This window comes from Erithacus rubecula (assembly GCF_903797595.1).
Source record: "Erithacus rubecula genome assembly, chromosome: 2".
Lineage (NCBI taxonomy): Eukaryota > Metazoa > Chordata > Aves > Passeriformes > Muscicapidae > Erithacus > Erithacus rubecula.
The window spans coordinates 46,733,146-46,754,318 of NC_136685.1; the positions used below are offsets into that span (position 1 = coordinate 46,733,146).

A 21,173-nucleotide genomic window follows, 5' to 3' on the forward strand; every position below is an offset into this window, starting at 1 on the left:
AGCAGGATTGCAAATCGTTGCTACAGGGTGGAAACTCGCTGATCTCTAGGGTGGACTCCTAACTCAGTTAATTCCTGATGATGATGATAATAGAATTCATTAGTGTCACTGAGGATATTCTGGCATCTTAAAAATCCTGCCCTTTAAGAACAAATAGCTACATTTAGCTCCATAATATCAAGCAGACATGTTCAATGTCCCGTGGGATTTTGATCAAGATTCAACCCAACAATATGCAGCTGAGAGGTTTTATTATACCATGGAAATACTGACCATGGTGAACCAGATTGTGAGCACCTGTGCCAAGTGCTCAGACCAGTCAAGTCAGAGGGTCAAATAAGATTTTACTACAACCTCAAACAAAACCATTGGAACCAGATGCTAAACTGTCCCAATGAGTTACAGTAAGAACTGACACAGGCACGTGTGGTCAAAACCATGTATAGCATCTCTTAATTAAGTAAGAAGGGAACATGGAAACAGGGAAGAAATGTTGAATGGAGTAACTGGTAATGAAAGAAATATATTTTACACAGTGTTAGGAAGAGGTGTAAGCAGAACAGCAGAACTTTCAGGCTAAATGCAATTTTTTATTCTGGGACCCTCTCACAAGTCTGCCTCAGGTCTGAAGCCCATCATTTATTCTTATGATGAGGTTTTGGGCCTTTCAGCAGATATGGGCACACCTGGGGTTTTGTTAAATATGGATTTGATAGGTGATAGCTGGTCTGACAATGCATCTGTGCAGGAGTGGAAGAGGTCATACTCTGCTGCTTTGTACTGATGGTGGGATCAGTGACTCGAGGTACAACAGAAGAGTTGAAGGAAAACAGCAGTTCACAAGCTTTGAGTTTGTGACAGGCAGCATTACCTGATGGCTCAAAGAATGCTTTACAATTCATCCAATACAGTATTTCAGGGCTGCTTGCTGTCACAAGTCATACTACAACTTCCAAGTCCTTATCTGGAACACGCAACACCTAACATTTTGCTTTAATGAGAATTTATTAAAACGGTGGATGTTGCAGTGATCAGACTAAATTTCCATCCTATTGACAATTTTGTTCTCTGGAAAAAGCAAGGACCACTTTCTGTGATTCTCTCCTGTCATTTCTCCATCAGCATGCTGAAATGGAGCACAGCAAGCAAAGACACGTCTGCCAGATGAACATACAAAACGAAGGTATTCTGTTCCAACACCCACCAAATTACACTGGGAATTAAGGAAATAGACAGTGCCCAGAAGGCTCCCACGACTGGCCCAGCGGCCGTCAGGAGGCAGCTGCGGAGCGCCCGTGAGGAGGGGAGAATAAGGAGAGCGCCTTCTGCCCTGACGGGGCGAGGGGACCCTGCGGCCGCCCTTGCCTGGGCCGCGGCGGGCAGGAGCTGCTCCCCGACACCAGCCGGAGCCACCGCCGCCGGGAGTTAATCATTAAATCCCGGCAGATCCGCTCCTGGCCGGCTCTCCCGAACCTCCTCGGCCTTCAGCCGTGCCCTGTCCCCTTCTGGCGTGAGCGAGCACGGCGGCGGGGGAAGCGGTGCAGGGCCGGAGACACCTCCCTGCGGGGCCAGCCGCCTGCGGGCCGCCGTGCGAGGCGCAGCCCCCTGGGCCGTCCCTGCCCGCAGGGGAGCCATGCCGCCTCCCCGGACGGCGCCGTAGGGCACACCTATCCCCCGCTGCCGCCCCCGCATCGCCTCTCCTCCCCTTCACGGCGGCGCTTGGCCTATACTGTCTCCGGCCGCGGTGCAGAGTCCCGGCCCCCCCCAAGCCGGCGCCCCCCGCGCCCTCAGGCCGCCGCCGCCGCGCCCGCCCCGTCCGCCCGCTCCCGTCCCCTGCCGCCGCCCATGGGCGCCGCCCGCGCCGCGCCGGGGCAGAGCCGGCGCCGCTGAGGAGCATGGCCAAGGGACCCGAGCAGGGGGACGCCTTCCTGCACCTCCCGGCCGCGCAGGCGGTGCCCGCCGAGGCGCAGGAGGAGCGCTACGCGGGGCTGCTGGGGCGAGGCTTGCTGCCCTGCGCCCGGGAGGCGCTGCCCGAGCCGCCGCTGTCCGCCGGCATCAAGGCAGGTAAAGGCGGCGGGCGGCGGCGTGCCCTGCCCGGCCCGCGGCGGGACCGGCGGCGGCAGCCGCTGCTCGGGCTCCGGCGGGGACGCGGCTGCCGGGCCCGTCCCTCAGCGGGCAGGGCGGCAGGCGGGAGGGGCGGCGTGTGGCGGGACGCTAACGATGCCCTTGGGTGTCTCTTCTTGTGCCCCGCGGCGCTCAGAAACACGCTTGGGAAGCGAAGCCCTCTCCTCGGAAGAAGAGGATGCGGATGCTCGCGACGGCGCGCTGACAGCCGCCGACCAAAGCCCGTCTTCGAAGAAGAGCATCGCGCAGATCATGAAGGACAAGAAGAAGCAGACGCAGCTCACCCTGCAATGGTAGGGCTCCGGAGAGCCCCCGCTGCCCGCCCTGGGGCTCCAGGACCGAGCCGGCAAAGTGTCCGTCACACTCCAAGGGACCTTTCTCTAACAGCTGAGCCGGCAAGCAGGGCGACATCTCACAGTCCTTGTAGAAAGAATTTGTCAGTTTTGGGGTGTTTCGTTAGCTGCTTTTTGTTTTCTGGTTTTGTTTTGAGGGTTTCTTTTGGATGAGCCTCATTTGCAAATAAGGACAGCCATCCCCAAGTTTCTGTGTTTTGAAATTATCAAAGGTTTGTCACTTAACAGCAGTCTCAGTCAAATTCTCACACTATGTGGCTATCAATGAAATGTGTCATCAAAATGTAGAAATGAAACATTATTTAAGAATTGCATTTGTGAATGGCTGTTTTAATTATACTTTAAGGCAGTGACAGTTAGAATTTCCTCTCTTATAATGCATTTCTTTTACATAATGCTCTCACACCCACTGGAGGCCCTGGCTTTGATTTATTTTATCTGGGGAAAAAAGTTAACCAAATAAGAGGTAAAATTCTGCAGACATTAATTGATAAATGTTTATGTTAAAGTACACTTGAAATTAGGGAGCAGTGCTTTTGAATTAAATGGGAATTTAATTATAAAATGTAGACTGTCAATAGAGATTATTTTTTCCCTTCTAACTGAAAAATTAGACTAATCCAAATAGTTCAGCTTCTTAGTCTAGTTTACATCTGACTTCTGAGTGTATATAGTTAAGGATTTAAGTCTGGGAAGTCACTGCAAAATTACTCAATATGCAGTGCATACTACACAGTATTTTCTTAAAAATTTGTATAATTTGAGAAATAAATTTATTGCACATCATCCCAGGAGCAGAGCGATGTAAAATTATAAAGAAAAAAAAAGCACAACAGGACAGAGAAACACCCAGCTATTACCAAGTGTTCTCTTGAAGTGAAGCAGTCAGATTTTTGCTTTTTTTCAAAATTTTAGTTTAATGACCATCAATCAGCACTTGTATTCTGTAAATACAAGTGGGAATGATTCCCAATGATTGGGAAGCTACATAGAAATTCACTTTCTTTAAAAAAAACCTGTTTTTTTTCACTGGAGTTTGAAGCATTTCCAGGTCCTGAGTGGAAATTAAAAAAGCAGAAGGAGGAAGAAAAGAGACATTAGCTCAAGTGTTAAAGATACAGTGGAACATAGCAGGTCCCTGCTCTTAAATCCTTTCAAAGGGCTGCTTTAAACCCAGGTCTTTCATAGTTAGTTAAGGCTCTTATTTTCAGACAGACGATGAATCTTAGCTGATGATAATTTATTTATTTAAAGCAAAAAGTCCAGACATTGAAAAAGACATTAAGAACAGGGATCTGGCTCCAGGTTTTACATATTCTGAACTAGCCTAAGCACCAAGTGTGGAGTCTGTCTATAGTGCCTGTCATGTTCAGGAGACACTCATCTGTGTGCTCTGATGGCATTCTTCAGTAAAATTAAAAAAAACAGAAGAACAACCGAAAAAAAGAGAGCAGTACCAAAAACTGGAAAATGCAGCTGGGAGAAGTGGCATGTTGCTCCTTACTCTGTCAGTTTCTTTCTCTGCACAGGCTGGAAGAAAACTATATTGTATGTGAAGGAGTCTGTTTACCAAGATGCATCCTTTATGCACATTATTTAGACTTCTGCAGAAAAGAGAAGCTGGAACCTGCCTGTGCTGCAACTTTTGGGAAGGTAATAAGTGAATGCCTTCATAATTTGTTAGATCTGTTGTTTGGAAGAATCACAGTTTAGTACACTCATGTAAAAATTATTCTGAAGTTCACGTTTTCTACTGCTAATGTACATGAAATCAGATAAGGTATAACTACACTGTCTCCTTAACATCACCTTTAGGAGATTGAAGCTGAAATTCCCTTTGATTTGTTGATGTTTAAAAAAAAAAAAAAGGCATTCTCTCTGAGTGCTTATTTTCTTTTCCTTTTTGTTCATGACATTAATAGGTTCTTTGCACAAAACCAGATCTGACATGGAAGACACTTGTAATTTTATTAAAGGCAGTGTAAAGTGAGATGTGATACAAGCAGTACTACAAGGAGAAAAGAAATTAATAGCACAGAGAGCTCCCAAATGAAAAATTGTTGATTCATTCTCTTTTCTACCCTCCCCTACAATTAATCCTGAAGTAATTTAATGAAAGAGAGATATGAACTCTCCAAATTAAATCCTGAGTATTTAGTGAAACAGGAAACCAAAAATGTTTCAAGGATCATCTTTTTTTAAGCACAACTGATCTAGTAATGGTTTGTACATAGCAAAATGCATTAATTAAATTAAATTACAATAATGGATTTAAAATCTGGTTCATAAAATGTTAATTTCCTATTTTATTCCTCTTGAAGTGGATATACTAAAATAGTGGATATCTAATTTTCATACACAGTTTCAGTATAAATGGGAAAGACAGTGGTTCCATTTGAATATTGTTTTGACAGTTATCTGTAAGACGTATCTAATAGATATTAGATCTACCTCTATTACTGAATTAATTTTTCAGATCACACTTTCAAATAAAAATATCGATTTCTATTTGTTTGTCTTTGAAAATGGAATAGCTAGAGGGCAGAGTTTCCCTTGGTTTTTTTTTTAGATCTCTGAAGCAAAAGATACAGTTGTACTTTAGGAACTTGAATATAAGAGGATTCTGGTGAAACAAGCTACATTTTAAAATATGGAAGTGAAAACGGAAAGGGAGAACAGGTGGGAAGACTGGAGATACACAGCAAAATGGACAAGGATGGAAGAAAGCCTACAATGTGAAACTAATCGTTTATGTTGTGCCATAAGTTATCAAAAATGTTAATCCATTAATTACTTTTCATATATTTACACTAGGATTTTTCTATAAACAGATTTCTAAGAAAGTTTGCCAGTGTTAGAAATTAATGCAGTTGTTTTCTCTTTAGACCATTCGCCAGAAATTCCCTCTCCTTACCACAAGGCGGCTTGGAACAAGGGGCCATTCAAAGTAAGTCGCAGTTACGTGTGTATCTGCTTATAGAGCACATTTTAGGAATCGTGTATTTCCATGTCTCCTTAATATGTACTAATTGCCAGGGGACTTTATTCAGCTGGTACACTGCAAGTGATAACTCCCATGTACACAGTGAAACTGATACTCAGACTCAAACATTTATGTTTGAAAACATTGCTGTGTAATTTTTAGAATTGAACTGATTAGGCTTCTAAATCTTGTCATTGCATTTATTGACCCATGCATACATTGCAAATATATTTCAAAATATTAGATATAAAAAGGATTTATAGTACATGTCTTTTCTTTAGCTGCTCATCTTTCTATAAATAGTGATTTTATTTCTCTTTTGCAAGACTAACAACTTTCATTGTGTTCTCTGTGTAACAATATGGGTTCACTTAAATACACCACCAGAAGAAACATTGTTTTAAATTGAAGTTAAGGTATATTTCTGCTCTTTGTTGTGAGTATCTTATAAAACTCTGGAAAGTACACAGTCTGTACTGCAGTCATTTAATAAATAATGTAACCTATTAATTTGTACATTTGATCTGTGAAATATCAGGTTATTTATCAGGTTATTTTAGGAGATAGTACACAGTCTGCAATGTATAGAGGAAAACTGGAACTGAAGTTAATTTCTCTTTTTGTAGGTGACCTGTAGATCACCTGAATAAAGGTGTTTTGAGGACAGAAACTATTAGAAGGTTATTTATTAAGGAAAAGAGGGATTTTGTGCATTCTCTGCTGTGGTGAACTTAAGCTGTGATTACAGGCATAAGATGATGTGGACATAGCTTTGCTGCTGGTGTTGTGTTTAAGATTTTAAGAGATCTGGCATTCACAATCTGTGCAGGAATATTTGGCAGCGTACTAATTCATCAATGTTATGGTAAATTCTGGGTCAGGTTCATAACCCAGCATATTTGGTGACCCACTTGGTGACAATGAACGAGATAATGCAAGGGAGAAATCTCCCACATACTCATTATATATTTGTTCTGAGATAACTAACAGATTGATAAACAGGATCCAACGAGGATCCAAACTTCCAAAACATATTCTGTGTCTGCATGATTTAAGCACAGTAAGTCAACCTTTATTAAGTAAACAAATATGTTTCAAATATGTACATAACTACAAAATTAATTGTGTTAGAATATGTGTGACTATAGTCCCCTTTTCTCAAAGACATTAAACGATATTAATATACAAGTAGCACATGCCCAACATGAGGCAGATTCCATATCCCTACTGACCTTGTTGGTATTATGTGCCATATTTTCGTATGGATTAACTGTTCTTGAACAATTTCCTCACAGAAATGAGGCATCATCAGGTTTTGTTTGAACATCTGGCATTTGTTTCTCTGTATTTTTTTCGTCAGTTTTCCTCAGAGGCTTTTCCTCTGCAATTCTCATTTCTGCTAAGATACATTTATCTTGATCTTGCTGTGCTACAAATGACCTCACAAAAGGCACAAATGACAGTATTACCAGTTCAGAGACTAAATATAGCAGCAGTAGTCATAGGGAAGTGTCAGTATAAATAATAGAATCATAGAGGCATAGAATGATAGAATGGTTGGGGTTGGAAGAGACCGTAAAGATCATCTAGTTTCAACCCGTGTGACATGGGCAGAGACACTTTCAACTAGACCAGGCTGCTCAAAGCCCCATCCAATCCAGCCTTGAACTTCCAGGGATGGGAGATCCACAGCTGCTCTGAGCAACTTTTGCCAATGCCCAAACACCTCACTTTAAAGAATTCTTTCATAATATCTAATCCAAATCTACCCTTTTTCAGTTCAACGATCTCTGATAATCAGTTTTTCTATCTGTGGTGGTGTGGGCCGTGTCCCCCTCAGAACTACAGATTCACTGAGGAGTAAATGAATTTATTTGCAAAAGTAATTCCATTAAATTAATAATAATGAAGTTAAAGGACTGTTCATAAGTTTCAATAAATTACTAGTTACTCTCTTTCTATGTTAGCATGGACTCTAAATGTTATAAGCAGTTTCTGAGTTACTGGGACTAGTAGGAGAGTTCTTACTAGCACTTAAAACATATTTTTTAAAGTACAGTAGTGTAGTGACATTGTATTATTTCTACTGCTGCTATCTTTATTACCATATAATGCTAGAGGATCATTATTCCTCACTATTCCTGGCAATGATGTTTTATATAGCAGTATTGTCCCAGAGCTCTGATCATTATTCAGGACACTATTGGAGTCAGATGCTGCAAAAGCATAAAAAGGAAGAAGACAAATCTTCTCAGGTAGAATAGTTGTTCTTAAATTTAGAGAAAAGTTAACACCCTGGGAAAGAAATGCCTTCCTGGACACTGCAAGCATGCACGGTAATCTATTGGTAGAGCCTGGCTGAAAAGAAAGCAAAGAAAATAATTTCCTTTTTCCATCATCTTCAAGGGGGCAGAAATTGTTTTTCTCCCACTCTGCAACACGCTCTTTCTGACATCCTCATGAGCATGAATTGGATTTGAGGAAAAGCTCTTGCACTAACATATGGAATACAGTTGCTGTTTTAAGGTGTGAGATACACAAATGTTAGTTTCTTCTCTGTTCCCAAACAGCATTTGTCATCTCTAGTTCAGGGCAAAGGACAAACTTAAAACTGAGTCTGATAATTCCTAGAATTCCAGTCAGAATCTCTCTTTCTCTGTGTTTACATCCAACAACCCATTTGTGTAAAGTGTCATTGCTAAAACTTAATTAAACATTTGGCCAAGAAGATCCAACACACTGGACACAATTTTGTTAACAAAATATATTAGTCTGTCGTGCCCTAATCACTCTACACAGCTGAAAGTAAGGAAAATTTTCTTTTTTCACTCTGCTGAATGAAAGAAGATACAAGCACCATAAATACTTCCAACTGCTCTCTTAGATTAGTATTTCATAAGCAACAGTTCTCTGTTCTGCATCCACCTTTTTGCAGTGGTAATTTTGAACATACTGGGGTCAATGCTGGAACTCAGCTGTAACTTTGAGAGTACACAAATCACATGAAGCAGCTATTTGGGAAAACATACAGACTGCTCAGTCCATATACGTGGAAGACTGTTTGAGCTTAAGTTACAATTTAATTTCTTTGTAGACTTTGATCAATGATGAATCTTAGCTTTTATCCATCATGTCTGAAAACTATTATCTTATTTATTAGGAGTGATTTAGTGGGTTAATAAAACTGATATGGCAGCTGGCCCTGTGATAAGAAGTTATTGCAAGTCCCTGAACAGCTTAAGCCTATCATTTCCTTATCAGCTATCATTTGTGTCACTGTATGCTAAAATCAGAGCTACAAGTTGTGTAGGAACATATGTTACAACAAACCACTGAAATTAAAAGAGAAAAGTAGTTTGGCTTGTTTTGTAAAATGTTTGTTTCAAAAATTGAGAGTAAATTCCTTGTAGTAACTGGTTACATTTTGTTTGTTACACAACAGAAATAATAAATAGAAAAATACAAATATATTGTACATATGCACAAAAATATGCACATAAAGAGATGGAAGGCATTTAAAGATGTAGGTTAAAGATGTTGTCAGTGTGTCTGGTATGGGTATACTACTCTCAGCAGGGAGCCCAAAATAAGCTATTGAACTAATGGCTTGTAAGAGAATAATAATCTTCATACCATAATACTCTATGGAGTATGCCACACAGAGTTTGAAAAGTAAAATTGTATTATTTTTAAAAATTTTTGTGCTTTGATTGGAAAGCTGTTTTTTTTAGCAGCAATAATTCAGCTGCACATTACTGAAGAAAAACAGAATGATACCTGCTGTGCCTTTAATACACACAAAACATGGACTGAAAATGTCTAGTCTCTACATAGCAAGATGTCTCAGTGATAAATTCTGAGGGCATTCCAGCAGGAACAAGTATGTTTCCTACCACTGGATACTTGAGAATCTGAATCATACAACAATTCCTGTTCCTAACCCAAATATATTAATATTGAATTTGATGTGGAATAATCTAGATATTGAACCATAGCTCTGTAAAGAAGTAATGCTTGTACTTGCTTCTGACCCACTCCAACTGAGGAATGCCAAATTTATGGCAAAAGTGTACAAGATTTTATTTTAGAATTCAAAAATTATACATGATTGAAGCATGGAAATTTAAACTGTTGGAATGAGATGTGGGTAACTGCTTGCTTACGTGGCTGATGACAAATGGGCAGATAGCATTGTTAAAAAAGCAGACACAACTGTATTATTTTTCATTCTGTTCAGTGGACACCCTTTGCAATGTAAAGACTAAGTAAATGCTGTTATTTCAATGAAATTAATGTAAATGAAAGTAAATGAAGTAATTTCAAATAATTCATACATGTATATTTTCAATACCTTTTGTGTCACTGTAAGGAAAGAGGGAAGACATTTTTGGCTTTCCTAGGGGTTGACACGTGCCACAGTGATCCAGCAGTGTTATGTAGATTCACCAGTTTCAGGGAAGAAGTAAAGGTGATGGTGCCACTTTCTCTTATGTTTCTTGGCTGTAAAATCCTGAATGCACACAACAGACTGTCCAGAAACAGAAAAAACTATTGCAGCTGAGATTGTCAAAGCTTCCTAGGTTAGGCAAGTATATCATCCTAATGACCATTTTCTTAGGCATAATTTGTATCTATTGCCTTTAACCAGCTTTGTTGCTATAAAGCACGTGAGGGCTTTGTTCTTGCCTGTGACAGTTCTGTACAAGAACAAACAAAATATTGTGATTTTTTTTTTTTTAATGCTCATCACCAGGAACAGCAGAGATGAGATGAGATAAACATTTTTGTTCATGTGTTCTATGAACTACTTGCCGAGACTTCGTGTTTTAAGAATGCATTTCTTCAAGCTTTTAGGGAGTTTCAGTGAAATCAGAGGAATGTGTTGCAAAGTGCTACTTTGAAGCAGCTCAGTTAAACCAGCTGCCATGGTACTTTTGAGCTAATATTAGTAAAAAACAAATTAACCTTTCTGTTCTATTCATAACATTCTTTGACAAATTTGGTTTAACACAATCAGTTTTTAAATCTGTTAAGTGGAATTTATAAGACAGGGCCTATCAACTTTGATAGATGAACTCAAGCAAACTTTGCTATGACCGGTAAGGAAAGAGCTGCCCCCAGCTTGCTCTCCTGCCCTTCTCTCAGAGGTCATTATTTTGTAGCAAAATCAGTGGAAAGGAGTAAGTAGCTACTGCACAGCCAGTTTTCTTAGCACTAACTCAACCTTTTTTGCATCTTTCATGTCTTTGGTAAAGGTGTTGAGTATGAGTACTGTGAAGCCTGAGTAATAAGCATGTTTCCTTTTTCAATCTGTATTTGGGAGCAGTAATCTCTGGTAGAGCAACAAGGGAGACAAATGTAGATGAGAAGTGCCTAAATGGCTTAATAATTTAGAGTTAGCCTATGACTTGACAGAAGAACGAATGAATGAATGAATGAATGAATGAATGAATGAATGAATGAATGAATGAATGAGATATTATCATTATTAGTCATAGGAGACTGAACACTAAGTTATAAGGTGCACTGGGTAACTATTTTCAACTGAGAAAGGCTCTGAGGGACTAAATGTAATGGTGGTGAGCGAGATAAAATGAACCTGGTAAATCAAACCCTTTCAAATAAATGAAGTAAAATGAAACAGAAGGTGTATTAGAGAAAAGAGATGTAACATGTTTCTGTAATTTGTGTTCTAGCTTCATTCTTCTAGTAATTGAGAAAGTATTTTAACCCTTGAATTTTGGATCAAATCATGACAATACTCTTTTCTATGAGACTAGATTTTGTTCCGTACCAGTGAAAGGAATTGTTAGGTCTTTTTTGAAAAGGTTTCAGAAAGCATTTAAAATTGGTCTGAGAGCTTGTTTTACTTTCAGTTTGGTTTGGCAGCTTGGTTTACTTGACATATCATTCATAAATGCTCCTTGGATTTTTTTTGTTGTTTTTTGGTTTTTTTTCCTTGCAGGTATCACTATTATGGAATTGGCATTAAAGAAAGCAGTGCATATTACCACTCTGTGTATTCTGGAAAGGGCTTAACCAGGTAAAATAACTTCTTAGACTTAATCAGTGAAGGTCTAACTATAACCTTCCCTTAGGAGGGTATATGCAGGACTCTGATTTCTGTTTCTTCAGAAGTAGAATTGCTGTTTAAAATCGTTAATTATTTCAATGGTTGATTGCTGTATTTTGTTAGTGTCTTCCAGTTTGACTCCACCTCAATCAGTTTAGACCTGTCAACTTTTAACAGCAGAACATTTGGTCAAGTTTGTATGAGGGAGCAAAATACCATTTCCAGAACACTTGTCTAATTTTGTTTGCCTGTGTGTCACCCTGTGAGTTCTTTCCCCAGGACATCTTTCCATTATGAAACTTCAGGAGAATGGTGTGAAGCTGGCACCTGTGGGGCAGGAGGGAGGGGTCAGTGTAGATTAATATTTACAGGTCCTTTGACTGGCTAATATCAGTTTAAACCTAACCCAGGAAGCTCTAATTATATTTATTTAAGGGACAGCTAGCAGGATCAATATGTTACGATAGCTGCCTGTTGGTTTGCCAAAGATTAATAGTTCGTAAAACAAATGTCTCTGTTCACATATGGCTTGAATGACGGCTTTCATTGTCTGTGGCAGTATACCTGGATAAGTGGGACTCTGAGAAAGGAAAGGAATAAATGAGTTTATAATCACACAGAGAAAATTCAGCTGGTGGCAGATTTAGGTTATATCCAAAGAGACCTTTTCCAAACAATAGGAAAAGTGTGAAAATTGAGGGTAATGGTGCCAATGATGTTTAAAAAGGGAGGGTTGTCTCTACAGCAGTACTTAGGTTGTAATAGATTAGAATATTCTATTTCTTTGTATGGTATGTATCCAGAGCTGTGGTACGCAGTGTGGTTTTTTTTTTCATATATAGAATTATCTTAAAGAAATTGTTCATTTTGTTGACTAAAAGACAGTTATTTTCATTTAAAGGAATATAATAATTCTTACTTCTCAGTTTTATGTCAGGTAGGTACAATATAGTAGCAATGAGTGCAAACAAGGTGGAGGTTCTGCAAAATTCCCCAAGGCTGTATTTCTGAAAGTATACACTCACATAAAGATCACATAAATACTCACTAAGATTTTCAGGACTACTCACTAGATTTACTAATTAGGAACCTTTTTTTGTGTTAGGACCTGTGCTATCCTGTATGAGATGTTGAATTTTAAGGTCCAGCAGTTTAACTTTCTCCCTATCTGAATTAATGCAGAAGCTCAGATACTCATTTTGCACAGTCTGGCCCATCACAGTAGCTGGAATTTTCTGTGTGGAGAGAAGGATGCAGTAGCCTGGGGTTAAGAAGAAGCTTCTGAATAATGAAAGAATGAGGAAGTGTAGGGATTCAAAACTGCCAGTTTCTGGTTGCTGCATATAGTGGTCCATAAATCTGTTCTTTACGTCTCTTCTAGTCATTGAGGCTCTGGAAGAGCAGTGCTAGCAGATGCTGCCTCACATTTTTGCTGAACACGCAGTGTACATTTTGCTGAACACGTGGAAATCCAGAGTCCAAAACAAATATAGCCTTGAAGTTAATTAGATCCACGTTGTAATCAGCTGAGTGATGCCTTCATTTGTACATAACTATCAGCACGCAAGGGAACTGTCTAGGTAACATATGCTGGATTATCATGTGGTGGGAACTGGGCAGGAGGAATTCCACAACTGCTTAGCCTCTGAATTTCTGAGAGCATCTCGAAGAGCAGGAAACAGCCAGAGAACATCTCAACAGCAGGAAACAATGATATTGCCACTAATAATTATGAGACTTCGTATTGCCCACAGTATCTTATCAGTTGGCAGCTAGTGGTACAGGAAATAACAATAATCAAACAACATTTATCATTATACTGATCCATTAGAATCACTGTTATTACACATTTTCTACTTTAGTATTTACAATTTTCTTTCTGGTTTCTGCACTGAAGGGTTCTCTGATATTCCAGTGACTGAATTGGGAATCTCTCACTTGGGCTTTTAATAGGACATTTACTATACTGCAGCAAATTTTTTGCTGGTTAAGGAATCTTTTATCTCAGAAATGTATTTAATTGCATCAAAATAGTACTGTAGTGAAAAAGAATGGGAAATCACTATGATTTCTTAATTTTTCCAAGAAATAATAATTTTATATATTTTTTTTCCTGCTCTGAATTTACTCAGCTCTATTAAAAATTGCATATATTTCCTTGAAAAGACATTATGGACTTGCAGCTATGCTACTCTTTCGCTGTTTGTGAAGTGGCAAAGATCCAAACAAAAAAGTGAAACTGGATTTTATATTTTAGTGTTTAGTCAGTGGTCTTAATCTTCATGTTTTATGAGATATCAGTAGGTTTCCTGTTATCCCCGGGTTTTTGAAAATCAGTGGAAGAAGTTAAGAAAAAAAACCAAACAAACCATTAAAAAACCCATAATAACCCATAATAACCCATAATTGCATTTGGGAAAGTGTGATTATTTTCCTGATAGATCATGCATGTATATAACCTCTATAAATGCTCTGCCTACGAAAAAAATAATTAAATGTGTTTTCTTTCTAAGGTTCTCTGGAAGCAAGCTAAAGAATGAGGTAAGTGCTGTAATGTGTTTTACTTCTGTTAGAATACAAAAATATGATCTGTGGTTTCCTTCACATTTATTTCTTTGAAAACTGCAACAATATTTGGCTGCATAACGTATTTTAACAAAGCTGAATATTTGCTCCTCAAAATAGTGAAAGAAATAACATTGGAGAACACCTTATGGTTCCCAATTATCTGTAACTGTATTTAAGCAAAGGATCAAGCTCTAGCTTTATTTTTTTTACATGTTACTTTTGCATAAGGGCTTTTTCAGAGTCTCATGTATGACTGGAAGCTGAAAAAAAAATTTCACAATAAACTGAAACTTGTGCCTTCTAACTTTCTCTATTTTTTGCTCTCAGTGACATTTTGTTGTTATGTCTCTCTACTACTTTTGCTTGCTGAATGGGGCAAACAGCACCTTTGAGTAACTACTTACCAGCCTTATAGCCTTCCACCATACTTGTGATTTCAACATCTTGATTTTCTTTAGAGTAAAATAAATCATAAAGTCTTGTAAATGGTTTCCAGTTCCTGTTGGATATATCCCTTCTGATGAACCCTAGAACTGGATCTGGTTTGTTGTTTTTTTTTTTTCTCCAGCCCCCCATAAGTAGTCTATATTTTTGCTACTGTGTACTATGGCATAGTCACTGTCATTCTGGTCATATTTATAATACAAAATTATGGATTATTGTGCATTAAAGGTTAAGGGTTGCTCACAATATTTTTATTTGGTACTTATTCCAACTGGCATGGAATATCCTGCATCCATATTATTAAACTCCTGAACCTACAAAAAGACATAGGGACATCTCTGCCACATTGCCACGAAGAAATGTCTGTAATGCGCAGTACGTGTTGAAATATGGCTGGAGGTGTTTGGGGTACTGCTAATTGGCATGGGCCAAAAGAATGCCAGAGGCCATTCTGAGTTAATACTGTTCCAGTATTGCCTGGGAATGTTTCCTGACACCATTTAATTTACTAGACTAAATATACCTTCTGTGCTCAACTGATACACAGCAAGCCTTTCACCTTTTTCATTTCCAGATAAGCAACTCCTAGCTGATAGCAGACATTTTTATTGGTCCCTGAGAGTGTAGTTTTGCTCTATCGATTTTCATCCCCCTTATTACCATTATCCAAGAGGTCATGTCTTTCTACATGACCTCTTGGTCTTCCTCTGATGATGATTTCATTAGCTTGTGTCAACCAATTTGATTTATGAAATATTCAGCCAGATCAGCCCCAAGTCTGATCTTCGGGAGTTTTCACTTCAATTCCTTTTGAACCCAGTAGTTTCCTTGTCTACACAATTTCTTAGCATTTCAGCTAGAGTCAGTTTCTTAAGTATTTTTACATTCTTTACTAATCCCCACTCTTACCAGCGTAACTGATCATTTCCCATGGTGACACCATGTCAGGTATTTTAGTGAGGTTCAGATAGATTAGATCTGGTTGCATTTTTCCTGTTCAGATAATCAGCTATCTTATCAAAGAAAGATAGTGCTATGCTGTGGGATGTCCCCAACATATTCATGAGCACTACTGAAGCATTCATTCATTCATTCATTCATTCATTCATTCATTCATTCATTCATTCATTCATTCAAATTTTTTGGGTTGGAGTATATCTGGTTCATTTAGCATAAATGGATAAATATTTTCTTCCATCTCTGATGTGGCATTCCCAGTCTGCCTTGGAATTGACAGTCCCACAAATCTCTCTTCTGACCCAGAATTCCTTTGTCCTCCCAGAAAAAACATTCACAGATAAGTCAGTGAAAATAAATGAGAAAGGGCACATCATTGTGAGTTCTTGATTGTCTACCTCAGTATTTTCTTAAATTATTTGGGCAAGATTTAAGAGAAAAAATGTCTTTCATGGTCAAAAGTGAGTTACAATAATCTCAGTGTACTGAAATTTTGGCATTATATTTTCATTAGTGTGAACAGGTGATAGATGTGTCCTTTTTCATTTGCTTGAAAGTGCATGCAATTAGATATTCCAAAAAGATTTAAAATGATTGCATAAGGTGTAATTCTCAGTAGGAACATAAAGACATTGAAAAGATGTTAGAGAGCTGATTGTCTAAATATACTGAGTAAATGGCATTTGAATGAACACTTATTGAGAGCCAGGGACACTGTTTACTTCTGGTATGTTTTATCACGTTTTCTAGTATTCTCTCTGTAGGGGGAGATATCAGCAAATTCTTTTATCTAAACCAGTTAGTGCACCATTAGAGTCTGCATGGTTAATTAGGCAGATAATATTACTGTCATTATCTTAATGTTAAATGGCCATTAGAAGCAGATGGCATTAAATTGAAAGGGCAAGTGGCAGCAGGTTAAAATATTAAGCCTGGAACCGAGGCACAGTCATATAAGTCCATTAGCAAGGTAAAAACATTGCAGATTATCTTCTCTTAAACCTCCCACCACCATCACTGCCTTTTTTAAAATGAACAAATCCCTTTTAATCAGAGCTTTTAATATATTTCATGGGTAATTGCATAATAAAATCATTAGGATTACTCCTGTTAAAAAATACCCTCCTTAGGCAATTATAACACTACAAAAGTATTGACATGAAGAAGTATGAATGTTTCTAAATTTCTTTTACTTAGAGCTTTATATGTGTTTGAATAGTAGATAGCACAGGCAAAATTAGTTTACACGATGTATGCTTTTGGTTTTTTGCTGCTTGTTTTGTCAGACACATCACCCTATAAAAATAGGACTATATATAGGTTGAATAAGTCAGGTACAGCTATGGTTTTCTAAATTCAGTATTTGAGAGAATTTCACTTGAAAATGGCCTCTAATTAAGGAGTCAATATTTACAGAAAAATAGTCTCATTTGGACACTTCTACACTATATGTTGCACTATATACCAACCCTTCCCACTTCAGTGAAATCTACCTGTTGGCAAAGGGTAGGAAAAGGTCACTTCAAGTTCCATTCAAATGCCTTATGAAAGATCATAAATTTCATCCTTAGTACAGAGGGAATCTTCACAGAAGTAATAAGGTTTTCCACAGGAATACACAGAAGGCCAGCTCATGGCTCTGCACACTGACTTGAGATAAGGACTGGTTAGGCTAAAATAAAACAAAATGTTTCAGCCAAATGGTCTTCTTTACATTTGGATGCAATACTATGAGAATAACTATAGTTCAGCCAGTAAGGGCAGAACCAGATTGTATTCTCTTGAGGATGAGGGTTTCACCTTAATCATAGCATTTGAAACCTTAGGAGTATTCAGTGAAGTTTATATGTAGACACATATTTGATAACTTTCCTGAGCTGGAGTCCAGATCTGGAAAAGCATCAATATTTTTGAAGAATTATGTAAATGCAAGTATTGTGGTACCTTGAGAGACTCTTTAAATGATATATATATGTGTTTAACATGAATTTTTGATTTCGGATCTAACAGTATTAGCCATTTTGATATTCCTGCTTTCCCCCTTCTGTTTCAGGGTGGTTTTACTCGTAAATATTCTCTGAGTTCCAAAACTGGAACACTCCTCCCAGAGTTTCCAAGTGCTCAACACCTTTTGCTTCAAGGGTGCATTTCTAAAGACAAGGTAAAAAGTGAGCTCCTTCTCTGTTTAAGAGATCAAAAATTTGCCACAGAATGTTCCTTCATATCTTAGCCTTTGAGGTATTGACATGAAAGAGCCAGAAATGTCCACAATCAAACAGAGGTGACTGATTTATAGAGGGGGCAAACCTTTACTAACACCGATTAACCGGCTTTCCAATGGAAAGGTGGTTGAATTATTTACCTATTAACTGACCCAGTATTTTACAAACTGATGGTATGTAAGACGGGGAGAGCAAAACAAACAACTGAGAGATGTACTCTTTACAAATGCCTTTGGATTTAAGGTAAATTTTGTTCTGATTAGAACAGAACAAATAATTCACAACAAATAGATTAATTTTACTCTCATTACTTAATTGTTTAAAAAGTGACTGAAAATCTGAACGTTTGGGTTTTTTTAAAATTACTTAAATCATTCCTAAAATCAATACTTAGTATTGCTTATCCTAAGGATAGCTCTTCAGTTGTAAGTATTTCTCATGTTTGATGTCTGACTCTTTGCCTGTGTGTTGTGTCTGTGTTGTTTCTTGTCACCTTACAAGCTGCTGCATTGTGCTAGGAATCCTTTGACAGACATTTTGAACTCTTGAATTTAGTCTTCAGTGCAAGTGATTATGGTGACTGGCTTGAGACACGTTGCTTTAAAACGTTTTAGTTTTGTTCTGAGAAAATAGTGAAGCCTAGGATTCCTGTGGGGAAAAGCTAAACAATAGGAGCCATCTTAGCTGGAAATATTACCATTCCTAAAGAAAGACCAAGAGCTGGTCAGCAGTGTGCACCACCTGCTGCTATAGTCTCCATTAGTGAAGTGATATCTTTCATATCGACAACATTCTTACTAAATTTCAATTTGACAAATGTTTGAGTTTCCTTGAAGATCCAACAGAGAAGTATAAACAAACTGATTTTTACTGCTGCAGCAATGAGAAAAACTTTTAATTCATTCTCTCTTCATTTTTGGCTCAGCAGCATTGTGCATGGCCGTCTGGGGACAGACTTACCAAGTTGTGAGGAGATTGTGGGAAAGATTAATTTCTGCTTTTCCTGCATTCTCTTTCTTGCTTGCTCTTTCCACCTTTCTTGGTCTCTTATATCCTGTTTTCTTTTCATACTGCCTTTTCCCTCCTTCAGCTTATCTGACCAAAGGTTATTGAAACTAAGACAATTAGGTACTCTATTGAAGACAGCCCATACATGAAGTTGACTCCTTCATTAAACTCTTAAGGAGTTGCTTGCAACTCAGATGTCTGGAGAATTCATAAATACAGCAGTCTGCACTAAAATAGATGGGTAATTCCTGCATTTAATGTTTTGAAGAGAACTTACCCAGCCTTTATATTTCCGTCAGCTCCTTTCAGAAACAATTCTTTAAAGTATTTTTGAGTCTCACACTTTGCTATTGCTTTTCAAGGACAGAGTAGCAGTTAGTAGTAGTTAGAGAAGCAACTCTGAAAATCAGAAAGGTCTTTCTCCAAAAAAATCTGCATCCTGAACCTATTGCAATAAGATGGCATCAGGATCACTCAAAATGTGATAGTGGTTTGCTGGAGAAGTTCATAAGCTGTGACAAACCTTCTGTAATTCAGGACCATAAGAATAGTTTTGCTAGCATTTTTCCTTACTTGAAATACTTTGCATATTTCTTGTCTTATAATTTACTACAATTTTTTAATTTTTTTTTTTTAATTAAGGGAACACTCCACTCAGATAAAATAGCCTGATGAGATGAAAGGGAATTCTGCTTTTAAAAAGTTCAGTTCATGTGAGGCAGTGATTAAACTTTGACCAAATGACTGGCAGCTATTTTCTCATTTGTCCAACTAGATGATGTTTCAGAGCACTCATAGACGCCTATAGTAGCCTAATGATTAACTTGCACCACTCTTTGGGATTAATCTTAGCTTCAGAAAGGTGAATTTACTTTACCAACTAACCGACTAATCTAGCTATTGCCTTACTTTATTATCCATATTTTCACAGTGTATACAGGTTCAGATGCTACATGTCTGACCACAGCATCAGTGCTTGACTTAAATAATGCTTGAATAATAATGACATAAAGCTGTTGATAAAACTGGAGATGAGTGACATACTTATCACTTCTGAATATACAGGCTGCCTATTTGTAAATATGCACTGCAGTACAGTTCATATCATAAACAAAGCAGAAACTTAGATCACTGGAGAAGTAAAGAGTTAAGAAACTCTATTTAACATTGCTTTCTTCCAAAACAGGTAGATACTCTTATCATGATGTACAAAACACACTGTCAGTGTGTCCTTGACAATGCAATTAATGGGAACTTTGAAGAGGTAAGGTTGTTTAAACACACACTCTTGGTGCATATGCATGGGAAGTCAAGAAAGCATGATTTATGTCTATGAATCTGACTCCTATTCCTTTAGATCCAGCATTTCCTATTACATTTTTGGCAAGGAATGCCTGACCATCTTCTTCCCCTGCTTGAAAATCCCATCATCATTGACATTTTCTGTGTCTGTGACTCAATACTGTATAAGGTAAGTGAAGCTTTTAGCTATGTGAATAATCTCACCCACAGTACACCTTCTGCATCTGTAAAAAGACAGAAAGACAGGATGCCATGACTTCTTTCTGCTGTAAGTCAGCAAGGAAGTCATTGAAATTAAGAAATAAAATGGGCACCTGTAAGAGCTGAACTCCAGTCTCAGCTCAGCTGAGCACCTGATAATGTGACCACAGGCAGCACACTTACAGTGAAACCCTGACCTACCTGTGTGAATGTAGCTAAAATAAATGCTCATGTGCTCAGTGACAAGACTGACTAAGGTAATCCTGGATGAAAACTGAAGCCTTGTTTTCACTGAAAAGATTATTTAAATTTCTACCAGAAAGCAGTCTGTGTGGCACATTGGTAAGGTGATTCCACACACCAGTCTGCTACTCACAGGTTATGTCAGGCCATGGTTTCATGTTACCAAGCTGGAACAATACTGGGTTAAGACATTCTTGCCCCTCCTGCTGGCTGCCTTTCATTTCTGTTCCCATGATGCTAGATGTACCAGCAAAACTGCTATGCTCTAAATTGGTCCGGGTTTAAAAAAAAATTAAGATATACTTGTTTTGTAGAGCTTCTGTATCATATGAGTTCTTTGATTTAAGTCATGGAATGACTACATAAGTAGTTAAAACTAAGACCCTTAAGAGTGCTGCAAGGTTCAGGAATAAGTGCTCTATAGCTTAAAATACAATAATATAATAAAATAATGCCACCAAACTTGCCTAAGTTTTCATTTGGAAAGTCAGATCAGATGATTATTTAGTAGATGCAAAGTACTTTAAGTTGCTCTGATAGGATGTGCCATAGAAACAGAAAAGGATTCTCATATAAGTGTCTCTCTGACAGATTTCACATGACATATTGATGAGAAGAAATCACTATTGGCTCAATAATAAGCACCAACCAGTCAAAGAAAAAGACTTAAACCTTTTTAGCTCTGATGCCTTATT

General features: G+C 38.3%; 1 protein-coding gene across 1 annotated transcript in view; it reads left to right on the forward strand.

The window, feature by feature from the left end:
• The first annotated feature begins 1,794 nt into the window (after positions 1-1,794).
• Positions 1,795-21,173, forward strand: part of RFX6 (regulatory factor X6) — a 32,293-nt gene continuing 12,914 nt past the window's right edge. Inside the window, exons 1-9 of the mRNA XM_079298689.1 lie at positions 1,795-2,064; positions 2,261-2,417; positions 4,007-4,130; positions 5,363-5,424; positions 11,426-11,503; positions 14,047-14,074; positions 17,556-17,663; positions 19,919-19,996; positions 20,090-20,203. Coding sequence (XP_079154815.1) covers positions 1,896-2,064; positions 2,261-2,417; positions 4,007-4,130; positions 5,363-5,424; positions 11,426-11,503; positions 14,047-14,074; positions 17,556-17,663; positions 19,919-19,996; positions 20,090-20,203 — 918 coding nt within the window. The 5' untranslated portion in view covers positions 1,795-1,895. The remainder of the gene's footprint in view (positions 2,065-2,260; positions 2,418-4,006; positions 4,131-5,362; positions 5,425-11,425; positions 11,504-14,046; positions 14,075-17,555; positions 17,664-19,918; positions 19,997-20,089; positions 20,204-21,173) is intronic.